Source organism: Conger conger, chromosome 1 (genome assembly GCF_963514075.1).
Source record: "Conger conger chromosome 1, fConCon1.1, whole genome shotgun sequence".
NCBI classification, from domain to species: Eukaryota; Metazoa; Chordata; class Actinopteri; order Anguilliformes; family Congridae; genus Conger; species Conger conger.
Window position 1 is genome coordinate 31,619,801 of NC_083760.1, and position 21,185 is coordinate 31,640,985.

At 39.9% G+C, this 21,185-nt stretch overlaps 1 protein-coding gene across 5 annotated transcripts in view; it reads left to right on the plus strand.

Annotated features, from left to right (window-relative positions):
• The window catches only part of crim1 (cysteine rich transmembrane BMP regulator 1 (chordin-like)), a 134,775-nt gene that overhangs the window by 69,154 nt on the left and 44,436 nt on the right, over positions 1 to 21,185 (plus strand). For all 5 annotated transcript variants that reach the window (XM_061247202.1, XM_061247203.1, XM_061247205.1 and 2 more), the window contains 3 exons: positions 12,058 to 12,300; positions 14,730 to 14,850; positions 16,790 to 16,911. In XM_061247202.1, coding sequence (XP_061103186.1) covers positions 12,058 to 12,300; positions 14,730 to 14,850; positions 16,790 to 16,911 — 486 coding nt within the window. The remainder of the gene's footprint in view (positions 1 to 12,057; positions 12,301 to 14,729; positions 14,851 to 16,789; positions 16,912 to 21,185) is intronic.

Sequence of the window (21,185 nt, forward strand, 5' to 3'; positions counted from 1 at the left end):
CTGGTGCATGTTGCCATTTAGCTCGCTCCCAATAATAAATGATATCCCATATTTATCTTATTTATTTTTATTTTAAAATATTTATTTTAACTGATAATATTCGATGCAAGATAATTAAGGCTTAGAAGTACAATTGATAAAAGGAAAAAGGGCATTATTATTGTGATTATGAAAAGCCAGTTGATGTAAGTTTAGTTTGTGATATAAGAACTAAAGGAACAGGAGGCATGAGCTCAAAGGGCATTTGCACATTTTTAGCGGAACACAATTTGATCACAGGACCTTCGGTGCGTTTGATAAATAAAATTACTGAGCATACGATTATTATTTGTGTTTATTGCATTCTTTTTTTTTTTTTTTTATAAAGGGTGCCAATAATTCTGGAGCTGACTGTCGCCTATAGGCTACTTGGCAGAGTCAATTCTGATGCTGTTCTGTAAATAGTTGGTTCGCTCTCTTGTTGCTCAGCTGTGCCAGTTCTAGCCTATTCACTCTATGACTTCCATATGGATAGATTTTTTCTTTTTCTTTCAAGGTTCTTGGCATTTTGGTGCCTTTTGGCCTGACTTTTACTTTTATAATCATACACCAAGGCCCCTGAGTGGACTGCTGTAATGACAGCTGATTCTGAAACTTCCGGGGTAAACCACTTCTGATAACGGATACGGATACAGATAATATAGTTGGTTGAACAGATACAGATAACGCAGTACTCATTCACTGCTAGTGCAAACCCATGGATATTCCATATCGACACTGATATTGGTGGTACAAACAAGTTATTTTATCCTATTATAGTGTCCTATTTATACATAGATTTTGGAAAGGGTTGCAGCTTGAGGTTGTTCATTGCCTTGGTGGAACTGCACTGCATGTTCAGAGCTCCATTTTTATACAACTTCAGTTGGAACTCACTTTTTACGTTGCTCCAAATGCAGAATATGTTCAATGAAATGTATTTCTTTTAATCTGTCTGGCACCTGGATTTTATTTTAAAGAGAGTTTGGTTCATGCAACGGCGCTGGTGTAAGCTTTGGTATAAAATTAAGCTTGTTATCTAGTCCCAGGAGCAATTTTGGATCGGCGTTCTGCAGGGATGCTGGAGATCAGTGCTTTGTGTGGGCTTGGTGCCCGCGATTGGCTCCAGGGTTGAGCCGACTGACTGCTTTTGCATTCCTTATCACTCTGAATATTGACTTGAAGTCAACAGGAGGTGGTGTATGCTGTTCCTGCCCTGGTGAGTCTTGACAATTTTGTCTGCTGAGCATTGCGCTGGTATGTCAAAAGATTCCAGAAAATTGGAACAAAACCCAGCACACTTAACTTTTCTTCTTGAGTCGTGATGGTGCGTTGACCTATTGTAACCACATAAAAATCAAGGAGGCCCGTACTCTTATAGGCAGATTTTTAAAAGTCTGATTTACTGAACAGATGTTTCACCCATCATGGCTTCATGAGTGTCAGTGACGGGCGGAACGTCTGTTAAATATATCAGACTGTTTGTTTATCTGGAATATTCCGGGGCCTTCTCTGTTTTCATGTCAGAGGACTGTCGTAAAACGCGGGTACGTGCATGTATGTATACACACATGCACAATAAATGAATTTCACAGTCTGCCGTGCAAATAAAAAGGATAATTAATTGCAGCGGTTTTTGTTGCGTTATGTGCGGAAGCTGTGCTCTGCCGAGAGAACGCTTAATTGAATTATATGATGGAATATTTCTGGCCTTTCATAATGCCTCTTAAATGTTTCTGACGGTAGATGAGTAATTACAGGTGCTGTGGCATAAGGCCATCTGGAGCTTTTCTCTCCTGGAACATTATTTATTTATTTACTTACTTATTTACTTATTCACTTATTTAGTTTTTAAGTACTGCACTAGCCTTTTTTATGAGAACATTTTTCATTTACATAAAATCAGGACAGTTTCTCAAATGGACAGAGAAGAAAAAAAAAATCCTCGCGGATTTCAATCTTGTAATTCGAAATCAACAAAACGCTCGACAGCCTTATTTGCTCAGGTAGGTATTCTACAGCAGTGTAATATTTGCATGCAGGGCCAGCCCACTGTGATTGTGTATACATGCAAATGAAAGCCGAAACTCGCCAGGGATCAAACTGCATTATTCATGGGATTTGTGCAAGTCGTCATGGCGGGCCAGGGACAGATTGATCCTCATCTCGATGACTGGCTGAGTGCCAGACAAGTGAATTCCTTGTTCTTTTCTCTGCCATGTCACAAAAAAAGAGTCCAGCTGTTGCTAGGATAATGTGCTGCAGGGCACTGTTGCTTTCACCTTGGGAGAGAAACATCAAGGCAAAGTGGTTTTCAGACATTGACCCAGTACACCGGAATTCACATGCAAGCGTGAATGTGTGTGGAAGAGTTTGTGAATACTGTGGCCGAGTGAGTGTACCCTCACATTCAAATACCAGGTACTTTTGAAAAGTGGTTGGCAATTAGGCTAGTGTTAATAAGTCCTTGGTATGCCCAAATGGACACGATGGTAACCAAAAAACTCAATTTGGGCTCCCTTTTGAAAAAATAATTAACAACACAAGTGTTGAGAAACAATAAATATAATGTTAATTGATATCTTTTAGCAGGGAATCCTAGCCTAGGTTTTTTTTATTTGTAGAAGAGTCCTGTTGATTAAAATTAACTCTCATCTCTTTGCCTGTAGTAAGTAGAGATTTATCTTAAAATGAAAATGAAAAATTGTAGTTTTTCAAAAATGAGGGTAGAGGTATACACTCAGTGAGCACTTTATTAGGTATTTATTTGACTTATTATTATTTTTTTACTTCTACTGCTGTAGCCTATCCACTTAGAGTTATGATGTGATGTGTGTTCAGAGATGCTCTTCTGCATACCACTGTTGTATTGTGTGGTTATTTGCGTTACGGTCACCTTCCTGTTAGCTTTAACCAGTCTGGCCATTCTCCTCTGACATCTCTCATTAACAAGGCATTTCTGTCTGCAGAACTTCTGCTCACTGGATTTCTTTGGTTTATTGCACCATTCTGTCTGTCACCAACAAACATTCTACCGTCAAAGTCACTTAGATCTATTTTTTTCCCCATTCTGATGGTTGATGTGAAAATTAACTGAAGCTCCTGACCCATATCTACATGATTGTATGCATTGCACTGCCTCACAATTGGCTGATTAGACATTAAAACATAGGTGTAATAAAGTAAAAATGTTCCAAATAAAGTGCTTGGTGAGTATATCATTACGAGGTATACATCCTCCAAACGAGCTTTTGCTGCCATTATATTTCTGCTGAGAAATATACACATATTTATGTATATTCTATAATATGCATATACTGTGCATATATAATTTAGGCATGTATACACTATCAGCAGACAACATTCTGACAAACCTTTCAGTGTGTTAGCATCTTGCACCTCTATAAACCTGTGTTGTCTGTGAAACACAGATGACAAGGCTCTTTCAACAAAGAATGTACACTGAACTGGGGCATTTCAGAATGCTTAAGTACAATTATATTCAATAAACCATTTGTGAAACAGAATACTTTTGTATTCGCATTTGAAAATTTGAAGCCCAGTTTAATTTGAAGGTTTGAGATAACCATCAGACGAAATACACAACTTTCCTTGTAATCATGTGATGTGTTTTTGTGGTAACACTTTACTTGAACCCCTCCCTATAAGCATGATATAACAGCTGTCACACAATGCCATAACAGATGATGTCAGGTTATGTCAAATGCAATAAAACCCATACTTTTATTGGTATTTACTGATACATGGCGGCAGCCTGTAGCCTAGTGGCTAAAGTACTGTACCGGATAGTTTGTGATTTAAGCCCCGGTGTAGCCACACTAAGATCCACACAGCTGTTGGGCCTTGCGCAAGGCCCTAAACCCCGCATTGCTCCTGGGGGGATTGTCCCCTGTGCAGTCGACGGATCAACTGCATTATCTAGGCTTTTATCTACTATTATCTACTATTATTATCTGCTATTATTATCAACTACTATTATCTGGGCTATTATTGACGAATCAACTGCTTTGGATAAAACCGTCAGATAAATAACAAACAAAAATATATAGATATTTTTTATGGCAGATCATTTTCAGATCAAAAATATAGTTTTGCATCATTTGATATAACTTGACATCATCTGTTAAGCCATCTTGTGACAGCTGCTACATCATGTGTATGACAGTGTTATGTCAGCATTATGGCAGGTTCAAGTGAAGTGTTACAGTTACTGCTGATGGGCTGTCTTCTGTTTCTGTTTTCCCTGGAAGCATTTCAAACAGCCTCTGAAGTTTTAATGTTGACTGCTGCATCAGGTATAATTAAAGAGAAACAGCCAAGAACAACAAATGCACCACATGGTGCCCATTATTGGATTCAAAAATTTTTGTTATGGTTTATTGCTCAGCCCTGCAGGAGACCATTATTGCCATGACGGAACTGTCTGTTACCCAGAATTTTGATTCTTCATTTGTAAATTCCACCTGGACTGGATTACACAGTGCCACTTGGGGCTTTTATTTAGGGATGGGCATTGGAGGTAATTTCACTATTCGAATATCCTCTTTTTATTTGAGTAACCGAAAGAGGGAAATAAAATATGACTAAGTGCTGAAGACTGGGCGTATCGTCTCTTCTGTAAAATTAAGGACATAAAATGCGCCCCTCCTTATCAAGTAATTCTAATCATTCTTGTTTAAAAAAATGGCACATCCGTCTGCTCTGGGCAGAGCCGAGTGTTGAGTCTGCTCTCTAGATCCCATTACAGGACAATTCTCTGAAAAATCAAAGCAAGTCTGCAGTTTGAAACTTATATCCACGTAAACATGAGATTCCGCAACATAGCAAACAGATGGAAACAACACATGTTACCGTAGTAAACATCAGGGATGTTTTGTTTTGCATGATAACAGGCTGAACTTTTTACCCCAGATTCTAATCAACGTTACGTAACGTTAATTCAGTGACAGAGAAGCACAGATTGATGAGGAATATCTGGCTAGTTGTGCAAGAAACGTAAGAGGAATAAAGGTGATTGGAAAACTAATAACGAGTTGCTTGCTAGTTATTTTTGATAGTTAACTCATAGCTATCAAGCTAGATCTAACTTTTAAGAAATTGCTTGTTACTCAGTAGACAGCCTATTAAGAAGCTAACATATTTTCAGGACGTGATTCTTGCCTGTCTAGCAGCTGCTCCTATACCATTTCTGTGCTATTAATGTTATTGGAAATGCATTCTGTTAAAGTCTCTGTAATAAACGTGTTTTATATCCATACATAGCCTAGATAAAATATCAAATACTTTTTTACTCAAACATGTAACCGAATATCGACCCCCCTTTCGGATATTCGATTATTCGAGCAACCGTGCTCATCCATATTTTTATTACAGTTCAGCTTTGAAAGGAATAGAAGTATAGAAGCTGTTACCTTCCTTTTTTCATACCTTTTACCGACACAGAGTTGGAAGCCAGCCAAATTTGTCTCAGACAAAGGTTTGATGGAGTAATTGAGATTTCGGTTGGAACAGAAGCCATCAGATAGTGGGGAGGGGCGGGTTCGGCCACTGGTGAGCTCTTCAGCACTGTGGGCAAAATGCACGTTTGTTTGGCAGGCACACGCGGCAGGGGATAGGGCGGAAATGCAATTTTTGTGGTAATGGCGTAGTGGGGTTCCGCAGTCACAGCGGAGTACCACGGCAGTCATTTCGAAGAGAGACCACAAATAGTGACAGGCCAATCCAGCAGTAGGTCCCTTTTATTGAAAAAAAAAAGGCAGCTGGAGTGTGTGTGGTTTGGGCTGGGGGGTATTTGGTTGGGGTGGGGTGAAACAGGGGCTTGGAAATTGCATAATACTGGCATTGGGATTACATTAAATAAATGCAGTGCATTTCTGGACATTGTTTGCTCTGTTAGCAGTCCAGATTGTTGACACATTGAACACTGAATGAATATTGACATGTTGATTCTGTGATGTGTTGACTCAGTGCATTTAATGTGGATTCAGCCTTAGTACATGGTCTGGGTTCAGTCTGCTTATTTTTTATTTTTTATTTTTTTCTTTCTTTGTTCTTTATTTCAAGATGACCACATTAAAGTATTTCAGGTTTCGTTGTAAATGAACTATAGAAGTTGTGAAAGAATAGTACAGTTATCTGCCTGTGTGATCTGCTCTAGGTTTTTTTGCACATTATTTTTATTTTGTCTTATTCCTGCTGTAAAAATACAACCAAATGACTATGCATGGGTGAGATATCTCAACAGTCAAAGGATTGTGCATATCAACTAAAATGGCCAAATTGCCCTTGGGTGGTTTAACTTGGTGCAGTGATGCAGGTTCAAGCTGCAAAACTCAGATGACGGGTGCAAAGACACAGTTCGTGGTGGCCACTTGTTTTTGAGCACCCTCCAGAATTGATGGTTTTCTAATCATGTCAAAAAATCTAATCTTTAAAAACGGTGTCTAAGGCGCACTGTTTGTTTTGTACTTCTAATAGACCGTTATCCATGTAACCACATTAGCTAAGTGGCTAGCTTGCTACAGCCAGTGGCTCTATTATACCTTTCATATTTATACCAAGATGAATATAGATAGCCAGCTAACCAATAGGATGAAATTTACTTTTCATAATTAATATGTACAGTAATATTACCCTAACAGTGGCAAAACAAGTTTGTTTAAATGTGAGTACACTAAGCTTGCACAAGCTGTCATTCTGTAGCTTGCTATTGTTATCTGGACAATGGCTCTTCTTCATGCACTAGTAATACAAGGTAACAGTATAAGCCTAACACGATGGCAGCGATCTTGGACGATTTCAGTAGTATGTTAAGTTGTAATTTGGTTGCTTTTCCGTATATTCAACTTTTGAAGTTTCTTTTATTGCCACACAGCTAGGCTGGTAGAATTTGTTTATAGCTGTTAATTAATGCAATTCACTGTAAAGAAACAACATTAATTGCTGGCTTAAGGGAGTGCTTAATAATCTTGGTTGTGCTCTTGACGATACGTTGATCGTATATGGAGTCCAGGGAGGGGGGTATAACCTGTGCATAGCCTTTTTGTGAAGATCCTTTCCATTTTCTGTGCTTTCATAGCAGACTGATTGAGTGATTGACAGTGATAAGATGCTTTGGATAATGGCTGTGTAGAATTGAACCAGTTGTGGTGTCAGGGATTGCTGCACCATGAGAGAGGTAGTAAGCAGTCAGATTGTAGTAGTCGGATTATAGGCTTATAGCAGAAATGTATGAGATTAGCATGGGTAATTACACCCATGTGACTTAGCCTAATAAGCACTCCCTTCTACTTCTGGCCTCTTAAACTACTGTAGTTGAACTCAGTTAGCTGAGATGGAAAGTCTTTACTATAAGACCTTACAATGGTGGCTTACAGGGAGCGATATTATGTGTGAGTTATACATACTATGCTATGTAGTCCCCACAGGGGCACCAGAATATTATCTTTAATAGCACTTAGGGGTACCTTTTTCTCTAGTCCCTTCAAAGATGCAGTTCTTGTCCAGCTTGTGAACAGTGATTGAACAGCAGCCATAAAAAGGTATAGAGTAGCATCTTGTTTTTCACTGTGAAATTAAAGGTGCTCCTCCTCTCTTCTTCCACATCAAAAGTTGTTTCTCTTAAGCAACTGCATGCGCTCTGTTCAATTACCAAACTTCAAAGAGTGATATATAAAGTTTTCAATGTTTTTGTTGTTTTTTTCCGTGAACATCTCAAATCGATATATGATTTTAAAACAACGCAGTTATGTTATGGTGGGGCGAGGAGGTCTCAGCTAGTCTGTTGCATAGCAACCATTTTCTGTAATCTAGCCTTTGTTAAATGACACTGTTATGCCTTTGATGTTCATGAGATAAACAGTGCAATTCAGTAAACACATTGCTTAAGAGCGAAGTAGTCTACAGCTTTCAATTTTCAGATTCAGCTTCAAAGCCTCTCTGGTGTTTTCACTGCAGCCTCTGAATGTGTGTTATTAAAGCATGTTTGTTGAGAAAAAGCTGTTTATTACAAGTAAATGTAATGAAACTGTAAAACAGTTTCTGATTCAGAAAACACCCTTGAGCGAGAATTCCGTAAAACGAACAGGGCTACATTTTATAAAGAACTTCAAGACATTACATTACGTTAATGACGTTTGGCAGACACTCTTATCCAGAGTGACGTACAGTTGATTAGACTAAGCAGGAGACAATCCTCCCCTGGAGCAATGGAAGGTCCCAACGGCTGTGTGGATCTTATTGTGGTTACACCGGGGATCGAACCACCGACCTTGCGGGTCCCAGTCGTGTACCTTAACCACCACGCTACAGATGTTTCTTGCTTTCATTTACCGATTTTGAGTATTTTGCTCAGCTCTTTTATCACCATTGCTTTCCATTATCTTGCATCAAATTTCTTGGTTGTTACAATTGACATAATTGCAAAATGATGAACAGACTGCTTCTTTCATCGCCAAATTAATCTTTTTCTAAGCGGGATCAGGTGTTTGGAGACTCACACACACACGCGCTTTACGCGTATTAGATTACAAATATGAAATGGACATAACATGCGTGCAATCAATTGCGTGCACCTAAATAACAAGTGCCAGTCAACAATGTGGCCTTCATGCTTGGCTGCTCTGCAGTACCAATTGTGTTATTATTCCTTTTTCTTTCCCCCATAGAAAAGGGGGACAACATGCAGTTAAAGGTGGTTTCCAGAGGAACTGGTGGAAAAGTTTGCCTTGCTGATGAGGTCAGAATGATTCCACAACAGTAGGGGGGATAATATTACCTTGGAGGATGTACTTTACTGCTTATTATGGTGGCAATGTGTAGGGAAACGTTATTTAACCATGTCCCAGGTGGACTGGTTGTGCACTTGTTATCCACTTGCTCTTGAATGTTTTTGTGACCGGCCATTTTGTGGCAAGCGTTTACACATTCCAAGTTTATAAATGCACAGTTAGCTGTTAATTGCCTTCCTTTTCTGTAAGTGTGCCTTTCACTAGAGTCAGCCATAGGTAATTACCCACAATTCTGCGCAGTGTTATCGTGTTTCAGCTACTGAGCTCTCAGGGAAGGAATAGAAATGAATCCAAGCTATTAATTCCGCAAAATATTTCAGTTTTGTTTCCTTGGCCTCACATTTTATGAACCAGTAATTAGTGTATCCTCATAGGAATAGAATAAAGTATGTTTTTATTTTCTTTCTTTCCATAAAAACACTGTACTTTTTTATGTATAAGTTTGCAAGCTCATTTATATGACTTAGTTCAATTGAATTATTTGGCTATATTTAAATTTCTTTGTCTAATAGCAATACAATGTTTGTACTTTTAAAATGAAAATTTGAGCAGGCAATGCTAAAGAGGAAATCAAGTTGTGTTTTCTTACATCCTTTCTATATTTTATAGTTTTGTGTTCCCTGAAAACCAAAGACTGTTGAATTTGACTGTACATTGCCACGTCATTGTTACTGTATGTAAAAACATTTCATTTTTATACATTTTATTTAACAAATATACATGTAATTTTGCGATGACAGTTTTGGATGCATGGCAAAATACTGTAGCCACCTCTAAATTAAACTGCCATGTCCCAAGGTTCTAACTCGTTATTATGATTACTGAGGAGAAATTCAGCATCGAAATTGTTGACACAAAATTCAGCACTTTATCTTGGAACCTGTGGGTTTTTAGTGGAAATGATGGTGTTATGCTACCATGCACCTCTATCGATAATAATAATAATAATAAAAAAAAGCATTCCTAATCAACTGAAAAATGTGGTTCTAAAGGGGAAGCTGTCAATACTCTGAGCTGAACTACAGATCCATAATATGTAATGAACTGGTGAAAAACTGATATATGTGTATACATATATATCTTTTTTTTTTTACAAGATATAGTGAAAGCAGAATCTTCTAAATCCAGTGGGGTCAAAGGCTACACGTGCTATCCACCTAACTGGATTGTAATTTAAAAAATTGATTTGGTGCAACTCTTATCTATATTTTAACAATGAGAGCAGAAGTGAGCAGGTTTTTTTTATAGAAATGGCCAGGTGTTTTGAAAGAGCATTTATTTTAATCAGAAACCCCATGTGGTTTTTCTTGGCCACCAGCTTCTGGCAATATGGAAAATTACTGGGGCTGAAAAAGACATTTGCCATTAAACGGTGGATATAATTCAACAGCACTTAAAGCTTGGTAAGATTCGCAGCAAGCGCTCTTTGCTTATTGAATTCCACCCTATTTGTGCTGACACACATGTTGTGTCTGAATTTGAGCCATGAAAGATTACAAATTTAAATTGTAATAAAAATAGTACTTAGCTATTTTTATTTTGGTCACATATCTAGTCTTCAGAAGAGGTTGTTGCGCTGTAGCCAGTTTTATCACAGGTAATTCCCAGGGAAATATGTGGATACCAGTCCTACTTTTCCAAGAAACATTTCCAAAAGAAAGACTGTTTTACACCATGCAGCAAAACAGAATGTGCCACATTCCTGCCAAAACTTTAACACTAGAAACTAGAACTTCAGAATTGTACATATTTTAATGCTCAGCGGTTTCATTTACAAAAACAAGTCCAGCAATTAAAAGCACTGGTGTCTGTAAGCAAGAACATATGAACATATGCCACAAAAAACCTGCCATTTTATTGAATCTTCATCTACTGTAAAACCTTTTTTATTTTTTTATTTAAATGCATTATCTTTGAATTGATGTTTGGACGAATAAGAAAATGCATATAAAGGTTTGGATTTATTTTCAGTTATTTCTGCCCCTTAAACAGAGCAGTGATACTGATTAATACTAAATGAAAACTTAATTAGTTGTTCAGTTAATTGTTATTGGGCCCATAATAATTAATAGCTTGTCACCCAAATTAATCTCAGTGTCCTGAGATAGAAAATGTGTAACATTCATTTGACAGCTCAGTCAAACCTAATTAATTAAGATATATTCTTGGTGGAACATAGTCCACTGTCCTGCAAATATCTCTGTGCCTAATAATATAGCTAGATTATTCTTTGGATATTCATTGGATGCTTACTTGAATAAACCAGGGAATATGTCTATTATATCTACTATATCTACTATTTCTTCTTAATTTAAGTGAATTGTATACGATATAAATACCTTTCGAATGTATTTGCCAAATTTCCTTAAACACAGTGTTGTTTTAGTTGCATACGAATTATAAAATGTTCCTGTTCATGATATAAACCGGAACTGCCTATCTTTAAGAGGTTTTTGAAACTTTCAAAAACCTGTGGAGAAACTGTGGACATCTAGAACTCTGGAAGGTGGTCTCTCCTGGGACATCCATCAAAAGCAGTTGCTCCAGGACTGGAATCTAGACGGTGATCTCCAGCTGGCCTTCCACAACTTGCTCTGAAATAGCTTGGGGTTCGCTAAGCTCTGAAAATCTCACTGGTACTTTCTGTAACCCAACTCCAATTTCAGGCATGCCCAGGTTCCTCAGCTCCGCATCATTTGCTTTCTTTGGTTTGTTGTCAAGGAATAATATGATATTGTCATACTCTCTCTCCTTCTCTCCTCCCTTTCGTCTCCCTTGTGGTTAACAAAACAGCAGTTCCATAAAAGCTTTTCTATCATGTGGACGTTAGTAGTACACACTTTGGCTTTGATGGGGGCAGATCTGAAGGTCTGTTGAAGTGCAGGCTCAGTTTGATGAACTGGTTGTCTTCAGAACGTGTCACTCAGAAGAGGCAGCATACTTGTATTTGCTTTTTCACCCCCTCTGTTATGTATTATTTTATAACAGAGGGGGAGAAAAAAAGTGGGCTTTGAAGTTCTAGTCTGTGGAGAGTGAAAAAAAAGCTAATACTGGGAATGTGTAAACAATGTGTAAGTTAGCATTTCTGTCCCATTTCCCTGAGGTGTGTCGCATTCCCTGAGGACTGACAAGAACACATTTTGAGCATTTCACATCATCGGCTAACGTTTATGTTGAATCAAAACCGGGACTCAACCCTTCTTCTCTTCGTGTTGTTTTTCCTTTCTAGAGGAGAGGCCGGACTGCTCGAAGGCTCGCTGCGAGGTCCAGTTCTCGCCCCGCTGTCCTGAGGACTCGGTGCTGATCGAGGGGTACGCCCCGCCCGGGGAGTGCTGCCCCCTGCCCAGCCGCTGCATCTGCAGCCCCGCCGGCTGCCTGCGGAAGGTGTGCCAGCCCGGCTATCTCAACATCCTGGTCTCCAAAGGCTCCGGGAAGCCCGGCGAATGCTGCGACCTCTACGAATGCAAGCCGGGTAGGGGCGCGCGGTGTAGACCGACGTTTATCTGCTCGTCTGGCAGATGCATCCGTCTTCTCGGAGAGCGGGGTCTGAGAGAGGGTGAAGCGTGACGCTCCTTTGGCTACCTCGTAAGCCACCGGCAGGACTTTAAATCTGATGTGGCTGAGGGAGGGAGGGAGGGAGGGAGGGAGAGAGACAGTGAGATGAATGAGTACGTGGAACGGCCATTGGTAGCTTGGATGTATTGGTTTTGTGTATTTTTTCCTGTAGAAGTAAAGGGTCGAGAGTAATGTGAGCTTTCGACCTGTGTCAGCTCCATTATATCCTGGACTTTATAACCAGGTGTTTAAATAACCGAACTGATCTGCTTTACAATTGCCTCACGCCATTAAATCCTGATTAATGTTGTGTAGCCTTTATTGTACTGAATATTGTTAATCATTAGAGCAACGTTACAGTTCTGTCATATTCTGCTCGATATTCTGTGAAGACGAGACATTTACTGCCTTTAGGACAACAACAGTAATTGCATTCACTATTCAGTTGTTAAAAAATTATTGATCTCACCGTCTGGGCACTTCTGTACGGCATATATCATCAAAGAGGGCAGTTTAAAAAATGACAAGCATTAAGGTGCTTCTGGATGGCTCAGCCTGTTAATACCGCTGGTATCAATGCCCCCAGCAGTGTGGCCAGCAGACCCTTGGATGGTCGTATAATGGTCGTGTTAATTGGTCGTAGAATCACCATGGGAGGGAGAGAGGCAGACCTGGGTCAAATACTTAATTGTTTTGGATTCTGTGTTCGGTTGATCTTTCCTGGTGCAATTGAGCCAACCAAGAGGGCCAGAGGGCAGGGATTCAAATACACCAGACAAGCTCAGTAAAGCATAGAAAAGTATTTGAATCTAAAACAATTTAGTATTTGACCAAGGTCTGGAGAGAGGGGTCTGGTCTGGATTACCCTGGTCTGGTTTATGGAATACCCACCGTCTAGCTGCTCCCACTGATGACAATATGTACTCCGATAAAGGACTTTTTTCGGTTTGTGAGAAAAGTGAAAGAAACTGCTTCCAGCAGGTGCATTGGTGGAGGAGAACTTGACCTTTTCTATGCTTTCTCAAACTGACGGATTTGGCAGTCGGGCAAGAAAGACCCATAAACATAACGAAAAGTCATATTATATAATGCATGAATATATGAATATGAATCTGTGAAGTCGCAGCTTTGTATTGGGGTATACTGTATACCTTTGCACACCATGCTTTCACTCTTTTGCACTGTGAAGTGGTGAAGTTTGCATGCTCCACTGAACCAGGAAGCTTTGCAGGGACCATGTGCTTTCTTAGGTCTCACTATAAAAGAAAGGTCAGGAGTCAGAAGCTAGAATAGATATCAGGTAGGAGGTTGTGAAAACAAATTTGTTCCAGAACCCAGAGCAACGAATACTGATATTATGGCAGAATCATGTCCCTGCTGGCACAAACAAGATAAGCAAGCAAGCCCTAGCGCATCGTGCAACTTTCAGAAGTATTCTGCAAGGGAGCTCACAGAAGCAGAGTCTGGGTTGCTGTCCCTGAGATGTAGCTATCTCTAGGATAGGAGAGAAGTCTTGTTTTTTCACTCTGAGAAACCTTTTAAGATGACATGAAGCAGTCTTTGACTCACTGTGGCTCTGTTATATGAACTGTGTTTGTTTAAAATAGAAAAACATTGTGAGACTGGGACATATTTCCATGTGCAAGGTGGGTAATTTAATGTGGGCTTAAAATATATCGATGTAAGTTGATACGAATGCCTCTCTCCTCTCTCTCCCTCTCTCTTCTCTCTCTCCCTCTCCCTCTCCCTCTCTCCCTCCCTCCCTTCCCCTGTCCCTCTCCCCCCTCTCTCCCTCTCTCTCTCCCTCTCCCTCTCTTCCTCTCCCTCCCTCCCTTCCCCTGTCCCTCTCCCCCTCCCTCTCTCCCTCCCTCCCTCTCCCTCACCCTCTCCCTCTCCCTCACCCTCTCCCTCTCCCTCTCCCTCTCCCTCGCTCTCCCTCTCCCCCTCCCTCCCTCTCGCTCTCCCTCTCCCCCTCCCTCCCTCTCCCTCTCACTCTCCCTCACTCTCCCTCTCCCCCTCCCTCCCTCTTCCTCTCCCCCTCCCTCCCTCTTCCTCTCCCCCTCCCTCCCTCTTCCTCTCCCTCCCTCCCTCCCCCTTTCCCTCTCCTCCCTCCCTCCCTCCCTGTCCCTCTCCCTCTCCGTCCCTCTCCCTCTCCCTCTCCCTCACTCTCCCTCTCCCTCCCTCCCACTCCCTGTCCCTCTCCCTCTCCCTCTCTCCCCCCCTCCCTCTCCCTCTCCCTCTCCCTCTCCCTCCCTCTTCCTTTCCCTCTCCCTCCCTCTCCCTTTCCCTCTCCCTCCCTGTCCCTCTTGCCCCCTCCCTCCTTCTCCTTGTTCTTCTCCCCATTAGTGTTCAGTGTGGACTGTAGTACAGTGGAGTGTCCATCAGTCCAGCAGGTGAAATGTCCCCCTGACAGCTATGAGACCCAGGTGCGTCTCACGGCAGATGGCTGTTGCACCTTACCGACCAGGTGAGACCAGCTTGAAGATTCTGCTAAGGCTTTGATTGGATATGAGCTTGTTTACTATACATTTCCGACTAAAAGAGGTGGGTCTCATTGCTCCATGCTCATTCTCCGTATTGCTAGGGAGTCAGAACAGACGCGGTATTGTAGCGCATAAAACAGTTTCCACTTATTTTAATGTGTTTGCCATTTTACTTCTTGATTTTCATGCAATTTGGAAAGAAATACTTAATTGTGTGAAAGCTCTCAGTGGTACACCAGTCAATCACCTTTGTAGTAAAGTATTGGGTACTTGTTTTCACCCCTTACACAATGCTGGTTGAGTGTTATGACCACCACAGGGCTGTGGCTTTGAGCAAACACTGTATGTCAGTATTTTTTCCACTTGTTTCTTTCAATTTTGCAAGTTCATCGACCACACATTGGAGAGAGCACTGGTTTTTAATCCCGTCTGAGCCTCAGTTTGGCTCCTTTAAGCATTACCTTCTCGCTTTCCCTCCAGACGATAATTGAGCAATGAACTCATCCAAAATGAAGCCTTTTGTTTTGTTTTTTCTTTCCTGAACGAGCTGCTGCTCATCATTTTTCATCTGGTGTGTCCAGACTCAAATGAATCTACTTTGCAGAAACGTCTGAAGAAGATTTTTCATGTTACCATAGTGTTTGTTTAATATTTGTTTTATTCCTGATTGTACACATACAGTACCCAGGGGTTATGCCAACAGGTGGCTTTGTGAGATCATTATCTTGATGGTGGATTATTGAATTACAGCCCATATCAACTAAAACCTGTTTCCAGAAGCCTCTTCTGCTGTACCTGTAAGCCATAGATATTTTACATAAACAACTAAGTAAAATAAATATTATAGGACTATATTAATATGGGCGGCACGGATGGTGCAATGGGTAGCACTGCCGCCTCATAGCAAGGAGTTCCTGGGTTCGAATCCCTGTCCAGGGTGTATTCCTGCCTTTCGCCCAATGTATGCTGGGATAGGATCCAGCCCCCCTGTGACCCTGTTCAGGATAAGCGGGTTCAGATAATGGATGGATGGATGGATGGATATATTAATATGTTAATGATGTTAATATATGACTTAGCAAATATAGTAATGTACAGTGACTTTGGTCCCTTTTGGTGTATGATTGCCTTTGGAATGTGGAAGATTCTATGAGCCGGATATTTCCCCCTGTTGACTTCTGTCATACAGTGTCACATTACACTCCAGCCAAAGTGGTTTATAATGAGAATAAAAATCAGTTTGTTGCATTAAATAAAATACTGTTTCCTTACTGTGGTCACAAACAACATTAACCAGGGTACATTTTCAAGAAAATGTGCAATTTTTATTAAAAAAACAACCAGACTTATAGATACTGTATTACCTAACTAAAAGATTATCCAGTGGCTTATTGTATAACAAAAAAGTATATGAGAGAACTCTAGACAAAATAATTACAATGTATTTTGTTTTTTTAGTGTAGTACCCAATTATTCAAAATCACATGTTTTAAGTTGTCTTGTCAGAACTGACACCATTTCAAATGGTTTATTCCTCTCTATCTACCATATTGGAGGATACGCATTCACATCTCTAAATCTGAAGCAAACATGTTTCAGCACACCTCTGAGTCACCTGTGCAAGCACTTCAGCAATTATTTGATTGAGAAGCACAGACCCTTTAACCACTTATCCACACTGCAACCCCACAAGAATCTTGGGTTGGCAGACTGTACTTTTATGATGCAAATTCAATCAAGGAAAGCAGGTGGCATTTGGCTGAAAATTGCACTTCCAAGGTTGCTTATTTGTCGTGCATGTCCACAGTCAGTGGTTGGCTGGGATTGTAGACTTTAAAAGGAGGGGATATGCTAAAATTATGCCCTTCCAGACATGGCTATTGGCTGAAATTGTGCTCTTCTGTCCTCACTTGCCTTCTTCAGGTGTGAATGCTTACCTGGCCTATGCGGCTTGCCTCAGTGTTCGGCAGGAAGTGTACTCCACATTATCTCCCACGGTGATGGTTCCCCTGGAAGATGCTGTGACGTGTTTGAATGTTTCAATGGTAAGTTAATTCTCCTCTTAATTTCTCCCCCTTTTAATTTAGTGGCAAAATTAAACATCAGCTTCAATTGTATTCTTGCTGCCTGTTGCAGGGTTACTTTGTGCCTCAGTCTGTTAAAGCGCAATTTGTAGACAAGCACCACAGTCGGGTTTTGGAACTGGACTGCTGTGGTGCCATGCTTTGACCTGTACACCTGGGTCAAATATGTAATTGTTTTGGATTTGAATACTTTTCTACACTTTACTGAGCTTATCAGGTGTATTGGAACCTATGAGGTACTCTCAAAAAACCTTCTGGTCGTCTTGGTTGGCTCAGTTGCACCAGGCAAGATCAATCGAGCATAGAAAAGTATTTGAATCCAAAACAATAATGTATTTTACCCTAGCCTGGTGTTCCACAGGTTTGGCTGGACAAGCTATGCATTAAATGTCCTCCTCAATGTGTGTGCAAACTTATGGTGAACCCACATTGACAGAGGACAGGGATAAGAATGACAGCTACAAACTGGGCAGTTAAATTGAATGGGGATAAAATTAACAATGTCACATATGTTACTAATTAAAATGTTTGTGATTGATATGCAATTACGGTCAGAGGTGGAGGAAGGAGAAGTATGGTGGAAAAAATGAAAAATATCATTGCCCCGAATGAGAATCTGCTTGTTAAGCAAGAATTTTGTGACATTTTCTGATGAAGAGCATAGGACAAAGAGGAAATGCAATCAGAGGATAAAGAATGTGATGCTATTTTTGGGTGGACGGGGGGTTAGGGGGGCAGGGAGATGATCAGAGAGGGAGAGAGATGCTTAAAGATGTTTCATAAAGCAGGAACCATAATTCATGACTACTTGTATTCGAAGATGTATCGCATGCTAACACTGAACAAAGGAATACGGATCTCTGGTAAGAAAAAAAGCTGCAGTCTATGTTCTTTTTGGTGTAATTGCTGTATGTCTATTTTAGGATGATGATTCCTTGTCTCTGATTCCTGTTCCCAGCACGGTACGATGTGCTGGGAACCTTCATCCACAATTTTTCACCTGTTTGTACAGTACTGTGCAGAAGTCTTAGGCACCCTAGACTTTATTATATATATGTTTATTTTTGTGTGTGTGTGTTAGTATAAAAGAACACATTTGAGATTTCCAAATATTCGTTTAATAAAAGATTTAATTTTACAGAGACATTTTTTTATTTAATTTTTTTTTTGTTAGTAGCATATTACTGTAAGCAATTGAGTGCCTTTTACATAAAAAGGCTGTCTGAGATCAGAAGCAAGAAGCCAACCAAAGTCTGCAGAAGAACTGTCGTTAATTCTCCAACATGCTTGGAACAACCTCCCTGCTGATTGTCTTATAGAACTGCAGGACAGCGTTGGTTATCTCAGATAAGTGATGCAGTTTTAACGCCGAAGGGTGGTCACAAAAACTATTGATTTGATTCAGTTTTTAACTATTCTGTCAAATTACTAAAATGTAAGGTCAAATGTATAGTAGGTTTATTTAGGACCTTTCATTGAATTATTTTTGAAAGAATCTTACCTGTACAGAATGTTATACAGGTGCCTAAGACTTTTGCACAGTACTGGAACTCTCATTCACAGTTGTAGGCCAGTCTTTATTTCCTATGCCTGACCTGGTGCCAGAAATACTCAGTTGGTGGACAGTGAAGTGAAAAGGAAGTAGTGTTTGAAAGCATGCGCTTCAGTGGAGATAAAGAGTGTGTGCTTGTTTACACCCTTCTCAAATTACAGTGACAAGAGACTTATGATTAAAGGTGAAAATTGATTTAACATGTGTATGTCAGGAGAGTGGCACCATTACAGAAATGAGGGCGTGAGTAACTTGATTTAATATACTAGGTGTCAGTCAAAAATATATAAAATATATACAGGGGTTAGACAAAATAGTGAATAACATGTAACAATAATATGAATATCAAGTAACTAATAGTAAGTATTAGGGCCACAATTCACCTTCAGAATGGCTTCCATCCTTCTTAGAATGCTGTCATACAAGTTCTGAACTGTGTGTAGTGGGATATTGGACCATTCTCCAAGCCAGCACCACTGCACTAATTCTCATATTTGCACTACAGAGCTTCCCATAAAACTGCAACGATGTTTAGATCTGCTGATCGTGGAGGACATAGAAGTGTTTGACTTCATCCTGATGTGCATGAACCATGTCTAGCAGCATTTGCACCATAGGGCGCACGTGGCTTTGTAAAATGGCTTCATATTCCTTGGCCATTATAGGACCATTCAGAGCAATCATCAGACCCAATGACTCCCATGGGATGGCTACCCATGCCATTACAGGTCCACCACCATGTACATATAACAGTCGGCAGTAGACGTTGTCGGTTGAAGGCTTCCTTTGGCTCTCTGCGAACGTAAACCTGTCCAGATGTAGGAAAAAGAATAAAAGATGACTTAACAGACCATATTACTTTTTTCCATTACTCTGGGGCCCAGGTTTTATGCTCTCTGCACCGGGTTATGTGTCTTTGTGCATTAGCCTTGGATAAAAGCGGTTTCCTAAAGGCGGCCGTGCCATAAATACCAGCTCTGTGAAGCTCAAGATGTACAGTTCTTGTTGAGACTGGGTTATAGAAGTGTTGATTTAATTCTGTGGTAATTTTTGGGGGCTGTTTGTCCGTGTCTGTGAGCTTTGACTTGTTCCCATGGCTAAATTAAATAATTTAGCAGTTTGTGACCAATGCACCTACAATGGGGACTGAATTTTTTTTTTTTTTTTTTTTTTGTAAACTCAAAGTCCTGATGGCCAGACCATGTTTCTGTGGTTTTGCCCAATATATATAAAGTATGTTCTATATACAATGGGCTCCAGAATTATTGCTGCCCCTGATAAATATGTACAAAAAATAATGTTAACTAAAAAGCAATACAGTTATTGACTAGTTTTATTTTCCAACATGTGTAAAATAGTGATAAAGTAACACTAGTCTTTAAAAAAAAAAAATATATATATATACAGTAGGCACCCTAGACTTTATTATATATATATATATTTTTTTGTGTTAGTATAAAAGAACACATTTGAAATTTCCTATTATATTATATAAAATATAATATAAATATATTTTATTTTACGGAGACATTTTTGTATTTAATTTTAAAAAGTAACATATTACTGTCAGCAATTGACTACTTTTTACATAAAAACTTGATCAAGGCTGTCTGATATCAGAAGCAAGGAGTCAACCAAAGTCTGCAGAAGAACTGTGGCTCAAGTTCTTCAACGTGCTTTGAACAACCTCCCTGCTGATTGTCTTATAACTGCAGGACAGCATTGGCTATCTCAGAGAAGTGATGCAGTTTTAACGCCGAAGGGTGGTCACAAAAAAATATTGATTTGATTCAATTTTTAACTGTTCTGCTTTACTATTAATACAATGTAATGTAAAATATATAGTACATTTATTTAGGACCTTTCTTTGAATTGTTTTTTAAAGAATCTTATCTATATAGAATGTTTGAAAGCCTAGGACTTGCACAGCACTGTATTTCCGCATAAAACAGGTTTCACAATTATTGGCACACCCGGTTTAATACTTTGTGGAAACACCGCTGGCAAACACATTTGGATGCAACAAGCATGCAAAATCCCATTTTCTACCATCAGCATGGGAAAAGCCGGAGAACTGTCAATTCAGAAGACCCAGATGGTAATTCACCATCACAAGGTGGGTAATGTGTACAAAAGAAATACGAAACTGGTTAAACATACCACTTAAATAAAGTCGTAAAACATATGGATTGCAAACTTGCCAGGAAGAGAATGCAAGTGCATATTATCACCACAGATGGCAAGGAAGAACATGAGGGAGGCCATAAGTATCACAATTTAAGAACTGCAGAGATTGGTTGTGTCTTGTCGTCACCAAGTCTAAAATAAAAACATGGCACCTCCTACCTTCTGTCAAATGTGGCAGTGGGTCATTGATGCTTTGGAGACAAACTACAAGAAAATCTTGGCAGAAAATATAGTTACCTCTGCTAGGAAGCTGATTCTTGGTCGTAGGTAGGTTGTCCTATGATGACTCAGTGCGTACATCAAAATCCACACAATTAAGTGAAAAGAGCAACCATGTTCTGCAATGGCCATCTCTGACTTAAATCCCATGAAAAACCTGTGGTCTGAACTGAAGGGGGGGGTATCCCAAGGAGAGCAATGATTCTGAAAAGTTGTGCATGGAGGAATCCCTGCAAATGTGCTTTCTAACCTTATCACAAATTATAAGAAAATACTA